Source organism: Silene latifolia, chromosome 9 (genome assembly GCF_048544455.1).
Source record: "Silene latifolia isolate original U9 population chromosome 9, ASM4854445v1, whole genome shotgun sequence".
NCBI lineage: Eukaryota > Viridiplantae > Streptophyta > Magnoliopsida > Caryophyllales > Caryophyllaceae > Silene > Silene latifolia.
Window position 1 is genome coordinate 213,635,664 of NC_133534.1, and position 17,854 is coordinate 213,653,517.

General features: G+C 37.3%; 1 protein-coding gene across 1 annotated transcript; it reads left to right on the forward strand.

Moving 5' to 3' along the window:
• Nucleotides 1-839: 839 nt before the first annotated feature.
• LOC141602202 (uncharacterized) lies at nt 840-1,597 on the forward strand. Its single transcript, XM_074422509.1, has 2 exons — nt 840-1,009; nt 1,078-1,597. Exons 1-2 carry the CDS (start codon nt 840-842, stop codon nt 1,595-1,597), a joined length of 690 nt encoding a protein of 229 aa, XP_074278610.1.
• Nucleotides 1,598-17,854: the final 16,257 nt, after the last annotated feature.

A 17,854-nucleotide genomic window follows, 5' to 3' on the forward strand; every position in this document is an offset into this window, starting at 1 on the left:
AAAATAAATATTTCAGTCGGATAATAATAATTGTAACGATAATAATAGTTTTCCGTCTTAAGTTATAGACACATTTCCGTCTAGCAGGATCATCACATTTCTCTTATAAAGCTATTTCAATTCGGACCAACCCGATGCCGACAACACTCACTCTTACACACTACCTTTAAATAACTCATTATATATTATTATTACGATATTCATTATTATTAACTTTGAAGTATGCTGCAGCTAAGTATGAATTCCATTTCCACCCTATGTGCAAAAACTAGAGGTTAAACTGTCTTATGTTTGCTGATGACGTCCTGTTGTTCAGTAAAGGTGATGTTAAATCTATGATGCTTTTGTTACAGTCCTTTTCTACTTTCTCAAAAGCTTATGGCTTAAAAATTAGTCCTACTAAGTCTAATGCCTACTTCGGAGGAGTACCTGAACATATTAAGTCTGATATTTTGAGGATATCAGGTTTTGCTGAGGGAGCTCTTCCTTTTAGGTATTTGGGAATGCCAATCCAAACTACCAGACTGAAGATCTCAGACTGTGCTTGTCTCATTGAGAAAATATGTGGGAGGATTCACAATTATGGAGCAAGAAAGTTTTCATATGCAGGGAGACTTGTGTTGGTCAAATCAGTCCTGAATACTTTGCATTCCTACTGGGCTTCGATGTTTGTTTTACCTAAGGGCATCATAAAAAGTATTGAAGCTACTTGTAGGAATTATTTGTGGGATAATGGTACAGAATATAGGAGGGCTCCCCTAGTAGCATGGGACAAAGTCTGCTTACCAAAAGAAGAATGAGGCTTAGGACTGAAGAATCAAGAAGTCTGGAATAAGGCTATGGTAGGGAAGTTGGTGAACTGGATTGCTGAGAACAGGGATTCCATATGGGTACAGTGGGTGCACTGGAATCATATCAGAAGGAGAGATTGGTTTGAGTACATTCCTTCAACTAATTCTAGTTGGGTTTGGAGAAGGATATGCAAGGTTAAGCAGGAGATCGCCCATGGGTTTGTGGATGGAGTATGGGGGTACAACCAACTGGGTACACACCTAGTGGTTGTTATGAATGGCTCAGGAATAGTAGGTCACCTGTATGCTGGATTAAGGTGATCTGGACTAAATGGGCTCTGCCAAAGCACCAGTTCATGGGATGGATAGTGGCTCATGAGGCTCTAAATACTGTGGACAAGCTGATTAGTTATGGGATGGATGTTGATCCTGTCTGCCTGATATGTGGACAGGCAAACGAATCTTTAAATCATCTATACTTTACCTGTCAATACAGTAGGAGAGTGTTGTTGTTGTCTCTGCAGCAGAATACAGGATGCAGTTTTCCTTTGGTGATTGATCTTGACTGGTGGTCTAGTAGAGGAGGTACTAAAGTCCAGAGAGGGTCCCAGATTGCACTCTTCTTGGGGGCAATCTACTCTATCTGGTATCAACGAAACAAGTGCAGATTTGATGCAGTCCTTGTGCACCCAAACCAGATTGCTTTACAGGTTATAGAAGGTGTGAGAAACAGAATTAGGGGACGAGAGAAGGAGATTAAGAATGCTAATGATATAAATTGGTTATGTCAGAAACACCTTATGTAACTAGGGGTCTGCATTATATGTAAATCCTACATTTTTGATATATATATTACTCACATTTTACCAAAAAAAAAAAGATATTCATTATTATTATACATTGTTATATATATACATATATTTATTATTACTAATATTATTTTGTTGTTGACCCGTCCCCACCCCTTCATTTCTTCCTTCTTCATTTTGAAATGAACCCAGCAACAACAACAATAAACAACGAAACACACAGAGCAACACACCTCCATTTTCGTCACCTCCACCCTCAGATCCCGCCTCCATTCTCAACCAAATTCGATAAATCTTACACCAATAGCTTCCTCATCTCGTTCTCCTTCTCTGTATGTAAGAAAGGGCCAACCTTTCGTCCTATTTCAGAACGACCGTCTTACAAGGGATTCGGATTTTGGTCTACTTTCTTTCATTTTTGGGTTTAAGGTCATCCTTGGACTTCAAGAGATCAAAAACAGGTAACGGTGATAGGTTACTCGACAAAAATGTCGAAACGCCGTCTTATGTCGTTTTATATACTTTTGTTTGATTAAATTTGATTTCTTGCGTTTCTTTTTTTCTCATTTGTATGTTAATTTCCGTCTCGGAACAATGTTGATACGGGCTGGTTTTATGTGGCTTGTTTTCATGTAATTTCGAGACTTGTTAGAATGTATGTCTCTATGTGTGTTTTCATGGCAGCTAACCTAACCTGTGGAACAAGCACCGTATAATCGGGTTGCTTGGAGGTGCTTGTTCTCCTTCATACGGCTCTTGAGCATCCTGGTGTGGTCATGGCAAGCTGTCATACTTTAGTCTAGTTGCTGTTATATCTAACATACCTATAATCGCATAACCTGACTGCTCCATATCAGGAAATAAATATGAGTACTTTGTGAGCCGTTGTGGTACATCAAACTGAGCAACTCGGATATTTCACTAATGTTCTGCGATTTTCATGCCAATCATAGTTGTTGTTATTCATGAATTAACTGTGCTTAATTTCCGTTTTAAATTAGAGTCGTTTGGGTTGTCTTATGTCCTGTTTTTTAGTCGTGAAAAGGTGTTGGATGGTCTGCTCTATGGGTTTGTTTTAGGCCGGTTGTGGTGGTTTGTTGGGAGGTTGTTTTGGCTGTGTTGGGCGGATATTGGAAGTTAGTTTGGGTGCGTGTAAGTGGTGGTTTCAATGGAAGTGTCTAGGTGTGTTCCCGTCTCAAATGTGGTCTTAGTTTGGCTCAACTTTGGTCCGCTTTATGCGTAGGAATGAGTCTTATTAGGAAAGTTTTTACTAGGCTTTTGGGGACTATTTTGGACAGCCCATTCACGGCTGCTTTTGGTCCAGATTGGGACAATTTCCATGCCGAATATGGGTTATTGTGGGACGGTTTTATGAGCGTTATGCGAGCTATTTTGGGAAGGTACAATGCTGTTTTGTGGGACTGTTTTGAGTCAGTTTTTGCAGGTATCTGGGCAGGCTTTCTAGGTGGTCTGACACGTTCATTTTGGGCAGGAATGCTGACTGTTTGGGACGGTGAAAGGGTGGTAGAAATGGACTGTTTTGAGAGAGTCAAGCATGGGTTTTGGTGGCTGATTTGGGTAGTTACATGGCTGAGATGGGTAGTGGTTTAGGTGGTGTGTTGGTGACCGTTGTGGCCTGAGCAAGAGCGGTTTGTGGCCTGGTCAGGGGCTGCATACGGCCTGGTCAGTGGTCAGTGGCTAAGGCTGGCCAGTTATGGCCCTAGTCATGAGGTTGAGCCGTGGCCTAGCCTCGGGTTGTGTACCTTCTTGAGTCAATTTAAATTTGTGTTTTTGTTTATTTAAAACCCGTCTCATGCTTTGTATAACTTAATTCGTTAAATACCATTCATTTATATATTTTTCTCACATGAACCATAATTGTGGAATTCAATATTTGATTATCTCATTTACATATAAAATGACGTGCTTTCCTTATAATACGCATCCAATTCAATTTAATTATTCATGCCTTGTGAGTAGTAAATGGTTTATCTTACATTTGAGTCATTTATAATTGAATGCTTGTTTTTTTTATTATAAATGGTTCATTTCCGTTTGTTTATATTTTTTTATTCAAGTGACAAATATTGAAGAAATGGGTTACTTATTCATATTTATGAATATAATTTGGCATGAAATGTCTTACTTGGATTATCATCGGTTCATTACATGTAGTAGTCTCTATCCAAGTTGATTCGTATTGCTTGGTTGAGTCGTATTCTCTTGATAATGCCTTTATGCTATACCGTATTGCTTGACTTATCTTTACGCCTCTTTCGGACTGTCCTGCCGATTGTGGGTTTAGCTCATATTTTCCGCCTCTTTCGGACTGTCCTGCCGATTGTGAGTTCTCGATTTCCGATCTGTCTTCGAGTCTTGGATGCGGACAGTTCTGCCGCATGTTGAATCAGGAACTGTACTGTCCCGAGAGTCTGGCCAGATTTAGACTAGGACTGATTCTTGGGAGTACCATTGTCGTCCTACCAGGGGAATTATATATTGATATATGAGTAGTAAAGGTCTTGCTTGGTTATAGATATTGGTATTTGTCTTTCTTGCGTTGTGTGTCTTAGTCCTATCGGATACTAGGGGTGAGCTATAAGCCCTCTAGTTGCGATATGATCATCGGGATTGATGTTCCCATCCGTTCTTATGGTGAGATGCAAGCCATAAGTATGAATGTGACATTAGTAGCCACGTCCCGGACAATGTTTGCTAAGTGGTTTTCCAAGTAATGGCTACAATTTCTATTCTTGTAAATTGCATTGGTTGATCCCTTACTTAACTGCTTCAGATGATTCGAATTCTAATCTCATATCTATGTTGTATTTCCTTAAAATGCGTGCTTTTGTATAAATGACCGTATTCTTGTCCTTCATATTAGTTAGTTGTCTCACATGGTTAGTTGAATCTTTATTATGCTGATGTTATATATCTTGTTCCATCTCATTTAATTGCCATGTTTAATTATAGACTTATATTCCTATCTTTTGTAAATATTTTACATGACCTATCTGTTTTAATTCTTTGTTATGTTCATTTTGACAATTTGTGGCTGGGAGAACCTTGAGTTACTCCCCACTGACTGTGGCGTTCATGTTTACATGAATGACAGGTATTAGTTGGTGCATCTATGGGGTGAAGACATGTGTGAGCTAGCGAGCACTTTGGCCTTATAGTCGGTTTATTAGGATTCCTTAGACTCACCTTTTATTGTATTGTCATTCGAGGGATATATTTTCCCTCACCTTTGACTATCACGTTTGTATAACTTAATCTTTATTTCTGTATTCTTTATTTGTGTTTTAGATTTTTTTAAACCCGCGCTTTAAATTTTAAAAGTTTCAAAAATCTCCTATTTTCCGCTTGAATTTTATAACTTATAATTTCCGCGTTATTGTGGGGTGTCACAGTTGGTATCAGAGCCTATGTTGCTCCCGACGCACACACGTGTACCCCAAATTTGAACTTGAACTTGAACTTGAATAATGAATGAGAGATGGGTAGAAATAAGGACCTCAGTTGGTAGTCTCTTTGTGTATGCTTCGTGGTAGGTTCTAACATGTTTGTTGATTGTCATCTGTTTTTGTGGCCTTGGATCGACAAACCATGAGCTTACCCGTGTTGCGATCAAGACTTGGTTCCTAGTGCCGGAAAGTGAAGATTTGTTCAACCTTTGAAGAAGGCTTCTTCTTCCTCGAAGAGATACCTCCTTCTTTGTGTATCTTGCCTTATTCTTTACCTCTTGGTGCCTATCCTTCTTTTAAACTCTCTTTTCTTCTTCCTTGGAAGTTACTCTTGTACCCTCTCAACTTGTCCTTTATTCCTTGCTTATCCTCCCTTAACGCCTTTTTTATAGTTCTCTTTATTTTGTGAGATGTTAATTGTGGTTGGATAATTTAGCTTTGTGGAGTTTGTTTGTGTTGACCCGTAACCCTTGGTTTTGAGAAGTTGTGATGTTGGAAGGACTTAGGTTGTGTGGTGAGACATACTTAGTGATTCTTATACCTTGTTCTTTGATAAAGTGAGTATAATTGATTGGTGGATTATGTGTGTTAAGTGTGAGTTGCATATGTTACTAAGGTTATAGAACTTGGCCTTGTTGTTCATACTTAGAACTTGAGAATTTGGTAACTCGAGAATTGTTGCTTGGGGTTTTAACATGGAGTAGGGTTTATGATGAGAGCTTAGAAGGAAACACCTCTAGGGAGTTGTTGGTCATTGGTGATGAGAGTGTTACTTGGAAGTTTGAGTTGAGCTTGAGGTTAGCATAGTCGGTATACTTTCGTGAGTGTTGTGATGATTACATAAGAACCACGTTAGGCGAGAGTTGTTAGCTTTGGAATCTCATTTGGGTATTCACTTTGCGGTAATGAGGATTATTAGCTAGGGTTCTTTGCGATGTAATTATAAGTTAGGATCGATAGATGCTGAGCTGAGATGAGTTAGATGTTTTGGGTGGTTGTCTCGTAACTTGGAGAATGTCAACATTTATGCTTTAGGTTTCGAGAGTATAACAAGATCTCCTTGGGGGGATAGAATATGCAAAAGAACTTTTGAATTTGGATTTTTGATTGAGAGTTTTACCATTTTGAGAAACTCATAGTTGACACTAGTTGGATATGAGTATAGCTTTGTTAGAAGTTTTGACCTTGATCTCGTAGAGGTTGTTTGTAGATGTTGAGGATTTGAAGTGGTGAAATCACACTTATAGTGAAGTAACTTGTTTCATGGGATAGCCTAAGGTGAAGTAACACAAGTGTCCTGAGGAAATCTTTGGGAGCTATGTGGTTATAAGTTTTGTGGTTAGGAAGCTTTCGGAACAGTTCAGGATGATGTTGTTGTTTGAGATTTGAGTACCTAGCGTTTCCTTGTTGTTTAATTCCCCTTCCTCTTTGACCATAAGTGTTACCGTTCATACCTCCTTTCCTCGCTTCATCTTGCTCCTCCCTTGAGTTAGATGCTAGTGACCTATAAAATCTCTATCTTTGACCTCCTTGTTGACCTTATTTCAATTCTCACCCCTACGATGTTCATCATAGCTCTTTTTGTTGGTTACGTTTGGACTCTCTTAGCTTACTTAATATTTATGTTGTCTAAATTGCTTTTCATTTTATACAATGTCTAAACTTTCAAGCTATCATTTTTTTTATTCGTTGTTAAGAATCTATGTTACTCTTACAAACCTTACCTATTTTAAAATTTGAAAATGAAAATTTGATTCAGTTCCTGATTTGTTCCTTGAGTATAGAATTCTTTATCATGATTTTAAATGCTAAACCCGAAATTTCTTTAAATTTTATCCAATTTCTGTTAACTTTGATCTATTTGTGATTTCTTTGCCAAGGTTTGATGCTATCTTTTCACAAACTTGACTCCTTTTTGAGTTTAAAAGTGAATCTTTTATTTTTATATTGGCTTTTGTGAAAGAAAATTTGAGTAAATTACCTTTCTCTTCTCATTTTAACGTTGATAGGATGTTAGAACTCGTTATTGGAGACGTTTAATAACTTGTTCTACGCTTGTCGGCGAGTGATTTTTGTTTTAAATTTGTCTTTGAGTTGGAAAGTTAGCGTTCTTGTGTGCACAACAAGAGCAATTTCGTTCCATGAATGAGACCTATACTTTTGAAAACTCTTCATTAATGTTTCTGAAAGTATTTTGATTTTCGATTTATACAAATGATTTGCCTTTTGACATTATCATTGATTTGGAATGTGATGTTCTTGAATACGTAACGAGAACACTTTCGTTCCTTTGATGAGAATCTTGTTCTGTCAAAAAAAAAAAAAAAAAAAAAAAAAAAAAAAAAATCTTATTTGAAACTTTTGAAAGAATTTTAACTCTTACTATTTGTAACCTTTTTAAATGCTTTGGTTACCGATTCCAAAATTCCAGTTTTATTTTATATTAACCTTTCATTCCTACTTTCAAGTTTCGAGGACGAAACTTTTTAAAACATGGGGTGATTGTAACACCCGTAAATTTCTCATTCTAACATTTAAAATTCATTTAACCGTTCGATGACTTTATTTTATTTTTTTAAATTATGTAATTTAATTAACCTCCTTTTGAACATAAATTTTATAAAATTTACACTCTTACAAGCTTGTTTATATAAAATAAATATTTCAGTCGGATAATAATAATTGTAACGATAATAATAGTTTTCCGTCTTAAGTTATAGACACATTTCCGTCTAGCAGGATCGTCACATTTCTCTTATAAAGCTATTTCAATTCGGACCAACCCGATGCCGACAACACTCACTCTTACACACTACCTTTAAATAACTCATTATATATTATTATTACGATATTCATTATTATTATACATTGTTATATATATACATATATTTATTATTACTAATATTATTTTGTTGTTGACCCGTCCCCACCCCTTCATTTCTTCCTTCTTCATTTCGAAATGAACCCATCAACAACAACAATAAACAACGAAACACACAGTGCAACACACCTTTATTTTCGTCACCTCCAACCTCAGATCCCGCCTCCATTCTCAACCAAATTCGATAAATCTTACACCAATAGCTTCCTCATCTCGTTCTCCTTCTCTGTATGTAAGAAAGGGCCAACCTTTCGTCCTATTTCAGAACGACCGTCTTACAAGGGATTCGGATTTTGGTCTACTTTCTTTCATTTTTGGGTTTAAGGTCATCCTTGGACTTCAAGAAATCAAAAACAGGTAACGGTGATAGGTTACTCGACAAAAATGTCGAAACGCCGTCTTATGTCGTTTTATATACTTTTGTTTGATTAAATTTGATTCCTTGCGTTCCTTTTTTCTCATTTGTATGTTAACTTCCGTCTCGGAACAATGTTGATACGGGCTGGTTTTATGTGGCTTGTTTTCATGTAATTTCGAGACTTGTTAGAATGTATGTCTCTATGTGTGTTTTCATGGCAGCTAACCTAACCTGTGGAACAAGCACCGTATAATCGGGTTGCTTGGAGGTGCTTGTTCTCCTTCATACGGCTCTTGAGCTTCCTGGTGTGTTCATGGCAAGCTGTCATACTTTAGTCTAGTTGCTGTTATATCTAACATACCTATAATCGCATAACCTGACTGCTCCATATCAGGAAATAAATATGAGTACTTTGTGAGCCGTTGTAGTACATCAAACTGAGCAACTCGGATATTTCACTAATGTTCTGCGATTTTCCTGCCAATCATAGTTGTTGTTATTCATGAATTAACTGTGCTTAATTTCCGTTTTAAATTAGAGTCGTTTGGGTTGTCTTATGTCTTGTTTTTCAGGCGTGAAAAGGTGTTGGATGGTCTGCTCTATGGGTTTGTTTTAGGCCGGTTGTGGTGGTTTGTTGGGAGGTTGTTTTGGCTGTGTTGGGCGGATATTGGAAGTTAGTTTGGGTGCGTGTAAGTGGTGGTTTCAATGGAAGTGTCTAGGTGTGTTCCCGTCTCAAATGTGGTCTTAGTTTGGCTCAACTTCTGTCCGCTTTATGCGTAGGAATGAGTCTTATTAGGACAGTTTTTACTGTGCTTTTGGGGACTGTTTTGGACAGCCCATTCACGGCTGCTTTTGGTCCAGATTGGGACAATTTCCATGCCGAATATGGGTTATTGTGGGACGGTTCTATGAGCGTTATGCGAGCTATTTTGGGAAGGTACAATGCTGTTTTGTGGGACTGTTTGGAGTCAGTTTTTGCAAGTATCTGGGCAGGCTTTCTGGCTGGTCTGACACGTTCATTTTGGGCAGGAATGCGGACTGTTTGGGACGGTGAAAGGGTGGTAGAAATGGACTGTTTTGAGAGAGTCAAGCATGGATTTTGGTGGCTGATTTAGGTAGTTACATGGCTGAGATGGGTAGTGGTTTAGGTGGTGTGTTGGTGACCATTGTGGCCTGAGCAAGAGCGGTCTGTGGCCTGGTATGGGGCTGCATACGGCCTGGTCAGTGGTCAGTGGCTAAGGCTGGCCAGTTATGGCCCTAGTCATGAGGTTGAGCCGTGGCCTAGCCTCGGGTTGTGTACCTTCTTGAGTCGATTTAAATTTGTGTTTTTGTTTATTTAAAACCCGTCTCATGCTTTGTATAACTTAATTCGTTAAATACCATTCATTTATATATTTTTCTCACATGAACCATAATTGTGGAATTCATTATTTGATTATCTCATTTATATATAAAATGACGTGCTTTCCTTATATTACGCATCCAATTCAATTTAATTATTCATGCCTTGTGAGTAGTAAATGGTTTATCTTACATTTGAGTCATTTATAATTGAATGCTTGTTTTTTTATTATAAATGGTTCATTTCCGTTTGTTTATATTTTTTTATTCAAGTGACAAATATTGAAGAAATGGGTTACTTATTCATATTTATGAATATAATTTGGCATGAAATGTCTTACTTGGATTATCATCGGTTCATTACATGTAGTAGTATCTGTCCAAGTTGATTCGTATTGCTTGGTTGAGTCGTATTCTCTTGATAATGCCTTTATGCTATACCGTATTGCTTGACTTATCTTTACGCCTCTTTCGGACTGTCCTGCCGATTGTGGGTTTAGCTCATATGTTCCGCCTCTTTCGGACTGTCCTGCCGATTGTGAGTTCTCGATTTCCGATCTGTCTTCGAGTCTTGGATGCGGACTGTTCTGCCGCATGTCGAATCGGGAACTGTACTGTCCCGAGAGTCTGGCCAGATTTAGACTAGGACTGATTCTTGGGAGTACCATTGTCGTCCTACCAGGGGAATTATATATTGATATATGAGTAGTAAAGGTCTTGCTTGGTTATAGATATTGGTATTTGTCTTTCTTGCGTTGTGTGTCTTGGTCCTATCGGATACTAGGGGTGAGCTATAAGCCCTCTAGTTGCGATATGATCATCGGGATTGATGTTCCCATCCGTTCTTATGGTGAGATGCAAGCCATAAGTATGAATGTGACATTAGTAGCCACGTCCCGTACAATGTTTGCTAAGTGGTTTTCCAAGTAATGGCTACAATTTCTATTCTTGTAAATTGCATTGGTTGATCCCTTAATTAACTGCTTCAGATGATTCGAATTCTAATCTCATATCTATGTTGTATTTCCTTAAAATATGTGCTTTTGTATAAATGACCGTATTCTTGTCCTTCATATTAGTTAGTTGTCTCACATGGTTAGTTGAATCTTTATTATGCTGATGTTATATATCTTGTTCCATCTCATTTAATTATCATGTTTAATTATAGACTTATATTCATATCTTTTGTAAATATTTTACATGACCTATCTGTTTTAGTTCTTTGTTATGTTCATTTTAACAATTTGTGGCAGGGAGAACCTTGAGTTACTCCCCACTGACTGTGGCGTTCATGTTTACATGAATGACAGGTATTAGTTGGTGCATCTATGGGGTGAAGACATGTGTGAGCTAGCGAGCACTTTGGCCTTATAGTCGGTTTATTAGGATTCCTTAGACTCACCTTTTATTGTATTGTCATTCGAGGGATATATTTTCCCTCACCTTTGTCTATCACGTTTGTATATTTTAATCTTTATTTCCGTATTCTTTATTTGTGTTTTAGATTTTTTTTGAACCCGCGCTTTAAATTTTAAAAGTTTCAAAAATCTCCTATTTTCCGCTTGAATTTTATAACTTATAATTTCCGCGTTATCGCGGGGTGTCACAGTATGAGCTAAGGACCTGTCATCGGGAACATTTTAGAGTCTGCCGAGTATCGAGGAGGGTCTTTTAAAGTCCATTAGACTACGTCAGGAGGCTTGCCAGCCATAAAAAGAAATCATACCTGAGACCCCTGGGTGAAACGGGACTGAAGGCGCTTCGGCAAAACTCTTTTGTCTGGAGATAACTTGGCGACTGAAGGCATTAGGGGTTATAGGTCTTCTGAAGAGACTTTTTAACACTTCTGAAGGCTAAGTGTGAAGGAGAACTTTCTCTAAAGGACTCAACATAAGAACTTTTGAAAATTACTGAAGGGGTTATCCGAAAGTTGCTAAAAGGATTATCTCAATGTAAGAAAACGGTGGGAGAAAAATAGGATGCTCTGAGAACCACCGGGGAATAATTGACTTGAAGGAGGCGGATCTCTCTGAGAATTGCTGATAGAAAACTTGACTTAGTCTAAGAATACATGGGTTGTATAACGGCAATGAACTCTCGCTGGGGAACAAAATATTGCAACCGCTGGGGAGAGTGTAGACTAGATGCGTAAAAAAAAGTACACCCGTGGAAAATATATGGAGTAAAAATACCCGTTGCATTTAGTGGAACATCCCAAGGCGGGAAAAAAATAGGGCTTGGGTCCACGCTTAACGAGCTTATAACGACTTGAAAGGAAAGCTTCTTGGGAATAGGTGCAGCAGACAATAGACCTGGGAAAAGGGCGCAGAAAAGGCTGCGTTTTCTCCCGAGTTCATCCGTGCCTGAGTAAAACAGAACTCAGCGCGAGTTCTTTTCATTTAAAACAAAAACCCTTCTTCTTCTTCCTCTTGACAAACACCAAAACCCAAACAAAAATTCGATTGAAATCCGCCATTAATCATGACAAATCCAGGTATGTATTTTACCCTTTCTTTAATTTGCATTTGTAGCTTGAATAGGATAGAAAAATTCGGGTTTGAATACTAAAATTAGTCGAAAGAAATTGGGGATTCCGTCACAAATGAGTTTATCCCTTAAAATTGACATTAGAAATGCGTAATTGAACATGCTAGGAGCATAACCATGTATTCATTTTGAATTTTTGTTGAGTTTTGATGAAATGAGACCAAAATAAGAGGATCTTTCTAAACCGCTTCAAAGGACTCGAAAATAGCTTAAAACTTGTCGATTTTTGTTGAAACTTGATGTTTTGGAATCCTTGGATGATGGGTAAACTTCCTACCATGCCAAAATTTTGATTTGTGACAGGTCTTCCGGGACACTTTTGTATGAGTTTAGGCTTTATAGCAGCGAAATACTGCCGAATTTCCTGCTCGTGACCGTAACTAAGCTTAGTTTAGCAACGTAGGAACGTAGTTTTATCACTTAGTCGACTTGTTTGATGGTAGGGCTTGCGATATGTCTTGAAAAAAGCGGCTTAAAACAGCTTCTAAATGCTTCGTTTGTGCTTTTCTTCCTTTCTTTTGCAGAAGATGTACCTTCTACCTCGGGACGAGACGCTATGGAGGTTGACGTTGATCCCTTTTTGACCCAGGTAGTTCACGGGGAGAAAATGGAGGAAGAGGAGGTGGCGTGGAGGGTCAATGTGAGGAGGAGAGGGCGCCAGCTCCTGCCTGCGCCTCATTGGGCAGATAAATGGGATGGCCGACATCTCATTTGGGTAGTAGAGAGTCACTTGTCCTATCATGTGGCAAGGAGTATGGTAAAACTCCGATCTTGTCTTTATATTAAGCCATTTATATTCATCTACTTTATTTTAGCTAAGAAGCTAATAAAACCGTGAAAATTCAGGAGGCTGGGAACATGAGGTCTTTTTCTGGATACAGGACAATGATGGAGGCCTATGCGAAGCTATCGGTGGAAGAGAAGGCGATCATCGAGCGTGAGGCCTTTGGATCCTTGGTGAGGGGCTGGCGAGAGATCAAAGGGAAGAAGATTCGGGCGAACATGTGCCTGATTCGAGCTTTCCTAGATCGCTTCTGGGACATGACCTCGACTTTCCATATGCCTTTTGGAGAGATCAGGGTCATTTTTGAGGACTACGGTATGATCTCCGGCTTGCCTTATGGAGATGAGCTGATAATTTGGCCCGCGACGGCCATCAGACCGGATTCAGCCGAGGCTAGAGGTTTGATCGGCTGGAACCTGGCCAAGGCTGTGTCTAGGGTACCCGACCTAGTCCCGAGTTCTTACGTCAAGGAATACTTTGACGGTAAGACTCCGGCGAGAGTGCACATGACTGTACGTGGTGAGATGGTGCCTCCTCCACCATCTACAGCTGAGCAGCGAGCCCGACTGTGGCTCTGGTGGTTCTGTCTTCGATTTAATTCGCATATAAGGGGGAGAGGTTGTCGACGAAGCTTCTTGCCTTCCTCACTGACCTGAGTAGCCTTGGTCATTGGGACTGAGTTACTCCTAGTTTTGCGGTCCTCGTACGGTACATGAGGGCCATGGTTCATCCTGAGCTGATGGAGAAGGAGACTTCTCCTGCTACTATCGGTCCAGGTCTCATTTCGGAGGTATGAACCTTCCTTTTTCTTTCTCTGTTTGATTCATAGAAATGATTGAATCGCTTATAAATGAAAGATCATTTGGAAGCATGAAACAATAGGCTGCTTTGAATTAAAGTTGATTTGAAATGATAGAATCGCTTATAAATGAAAGATCATTTGGAAGCATGAAACAATAGGCTGCTTTGAATTAAAGTTGATTTGAAATGGGAAGGATCATTTTCAATTTATTTGTAATGAATTTTGGCTTCAATTGAGATGAATTTCGAATTTTGACTTGAACTTGAATTGGATTTGAATTTTTGAATTTGAACTTTAATTGAATTTGAATTTGAACTTGAATTGAATTGAACTTGAATTTGAAATTTTTAAACTTGAATTGAATTGAACTTGAATTGAAATTTGAATCGAATTTGAATTGAATTTGAATTTTTGAACTTGAATTTGAAATTGATTTGGGAATTTTTGAATTTGAATTCGAATTTTTGACTTGAATTTGAATTTTTGAAGTTTTTTGAAAATTTTAAATCGAGTTTGAATTGAATTTGGAAATTTGAATTGAACTTAAATTGAATTACTTATATTTATTTGAATTGGAAATTTAATTTGGAATTTTGAATTGAATTTGTATCGAGAGATTGAATGAGAAATAATAATGGTAGATCGTTTTGGATTGATAGATCGTTTTGATAGAAATTGAAGCTTTGAATTGGATTATTGTAATTATTTTTGCTTTTCAATCATGGGTATACTCTGTTAGGTTTATTTACCTCATATTAGACTCCTCTAATAGTGAACTAATTAACTTCTTAATTATTTGTTCTTTAGATCTAGTGCATGCATAACAAAATAAGAGATTTATAAGAAAAATAATGTCCCTTACATTATTATTTTCGGATTTACTGGCACAAGTAAGGTCTCCTACCTTCACTTGTTCTTGAGCTATGATGAATATTAGGATGATCCTCTAAAACTCTAAATTAAGAGCTAACCCTTATCACTACCAAATAATATGTGCTAGATATTTGTTTAGTAGTTTACCTTAAAATTGATTACTAATATTCATATATAACACTAATAATATTAGTAATCTCATTTGAATAATTTGATGATTTTCTAAGATTAGTAATCTCATTTGAACAATTTGATGATTTTCTAAGACTATTTAGAAAATACTTTTGAGAGATGAGAAGAAATGAAGCATACATCAATCTTTATGCATGTGAATGAATGAACAAATATAAGAGAACAAATTATCTTCTAAAATTGCATGGGAAAACCAGTGGGTTGGGGGGAGCTTTTTAGGGGACCTATGCACATATATCATCACAATTGTTCTAATCCATGTGATAGGTATGCATACCTATAAGACTAGGTAATCATTTTGTTTATTTAGTCCCAATAAACAAACAACCCACTAACTCCTTTCACACCAATATTCCGGTCCATCCTACATAAAATGGACTACCATTTTGTTTTGTCAATTGTCACACAATATGTCACATGTAATATGTTACATGTTATTAATTAATTTAATGCATATTTATCACATAAATATCATTTTATAAATTAATTAAATTATATACAACAAATTGATTAGTGATACTTGATCATATAAATAAAATGGGTCATATAATTATAATTCACAACATCTTGTAATTATAATTAAACATTCATTCTTATCTCTATCGTTTCACAAACAATAAACAATTTTAGTAATAAAACATTTCAATTACTAAAATAAATCTTATTTAATCCCATTGCAATAAGATATAAATTTTCTCTCTCACAAATGAATTGTTCAATTTTAAGGAATTGATCAACTTGTATCGTCATACAATTAATCAACTTTACTGATTAGGGCATCATCCTTAATGTGTGACCTTAAGGGATCAACTGACCACCACCGTCTCACGACAGTAACATTAAACTCTAGCAAGCCAATCGTTACCGATTAATGTTGATCAGTTGACTATTTAACTTATCATCCCTTTCGTATTCTTATTATGAGATTTAATTATGATATTAAATCATGTGATCGCACTATTGTTGAGGACACATATTCCAACAATCTCCCACTTGTCCGAGACAAGTGTGTGTCACCAATTCTCTTGTCCTATTACAATATCCCACTCAATGCAAGGTGTCTCGCAGGTCGTACTTGCACTTGATCATATCTTGAGTGGTTTCCTCGATCTGGAGTGTAACTGTCTAACCGGAATTATATACCATAGATACCTTTCGAGCGTGGCCACGCATTTCCAGTTCACTACTCCTCGAGTGGCCTTGAGATTTCAAACAACCCTGATAAGGGGTGGACAATTCCTATCGCACTATTCCCTTTGTTCAGCCACAGTTCATTATAACCCATTTGACCTCATTTACGACAGTCGTAGAGCATAAATCAAAGCTAATCAGAATTTGTGCCAACTTGGGCGAATAGTCTCTAGTCAAAAGAATTGACTCATAAGAATACTATAGTATCTCTTGCTACGACCAGGCTTTATGAATTACCAGAACTCTATAAGCGGTCACTGCCCGACAGAGTGTCCCATACAGTCTGTCTATGTGATCGACTAGTCATCCCATATGACTCTATGGCAGTTGAACTTGCCATCAATCGCATCACACTCTAGTCACTTGGAGACGTCACCGCATATAAGTAACTAGGGACGAATACCATGTCAATCCAGTTAACTTTAATGAGGTTCAATTTGTCTCTACAACCCATTTGGATAAGACAAGGTAACGGGTGAGTTTAATAAAACTCAAACGATAAATGCGATTATCATATATGAATAGTCAATACACTATTACTACTTCATATCTTATAATCTTTAGTGTACCTTTTACACCAGTCGAAATGCAATAAAAGCTTGGCAAGTGGATATACCCTATATCCATATATTCCAACTTTATTAATTGCTATTTCATTCCATTCAATGTCATCTCTAATGACATGAATTTATCTGAGTATATGTCCAGACTTCTTACTAGACTTGTGCTTCTTTAACTTGAAAGATGCTCCCACTGTTATCGCATAACTTGTGATAAAGTCATTTGTAGAGGGATTCACCCTTAATCCCTACGTTGACCACACAATTTACTTAGAGTCCTTTTGTAGAATTTGCAATGCGCGAAACTAAAACGCTTTTCTAGTATCTTACTCTTTAGTCAATAAGACATCCTAGGATTTCAACAATTCTTTTCGGTTTGGAAACTAAAGTTTGTGCAACCCTTCAACATATAACTTAGTTCATCATCCAAACATATGAACGAATCCTTAATTCTTCTCAAGAATCTCAAGGATGTTCTTTAAGGCTTTCATAAGCCATATAATGGGAATTATCTTGTTATTGACTTATCATGCTCTAGGCATATGATACATCATGGCATGTGCGTCTGTTGGCATACATGATCATTTCAATGGCGAAAAAATTAGAAATCGATTTCATGTAATCAACAACTTAATAGGTTCAGTGAACGACTATGACTCCATCATAGTAATTCCACTTTCATCAACATGAACAGCCTATTAAACCTTGTTGATGTACAACAGATATGAAAGATCTTATCCTCATAAGATTCTCAACTTTATGCCAATATTCTCTCTCATAGATTCAAAAATCTAGAATACGTTGCACCTTTTTCCAAGTCTCCAATCACTCTTTCACAGAAGAGAGGATTGGTACATTATTCTCAATAAGTAATATGTCATCAACATATAAGAATGGAGAAATGATTCTAGATCCCACTTAACTTCATGTATAATCACGATTCTTCAATCATGTAAATGAAACCATTCACTATTATCACATGAACGAAAAGTATAATCCTTTAATGCTTGCTTAAGACCATTCTAGGATCACTTAAGAAAGCAACGCATAATATGTTAGGATTCTTAGATCTTCACCTAAGTTTTTGTGTTTCAAACACTCCCTTCTCTAAATTCACATTTTTTAAAAGCGTATTTTTAATATCATTTGCCATTCTTCATCAAAATGAAATGCGGCAATTCCAAACATAATTTATCTTGATCAACATCTTCTTGTTAATCTTATGCATTTGAGTACTCTAAAGCTCTATTTACCTTTA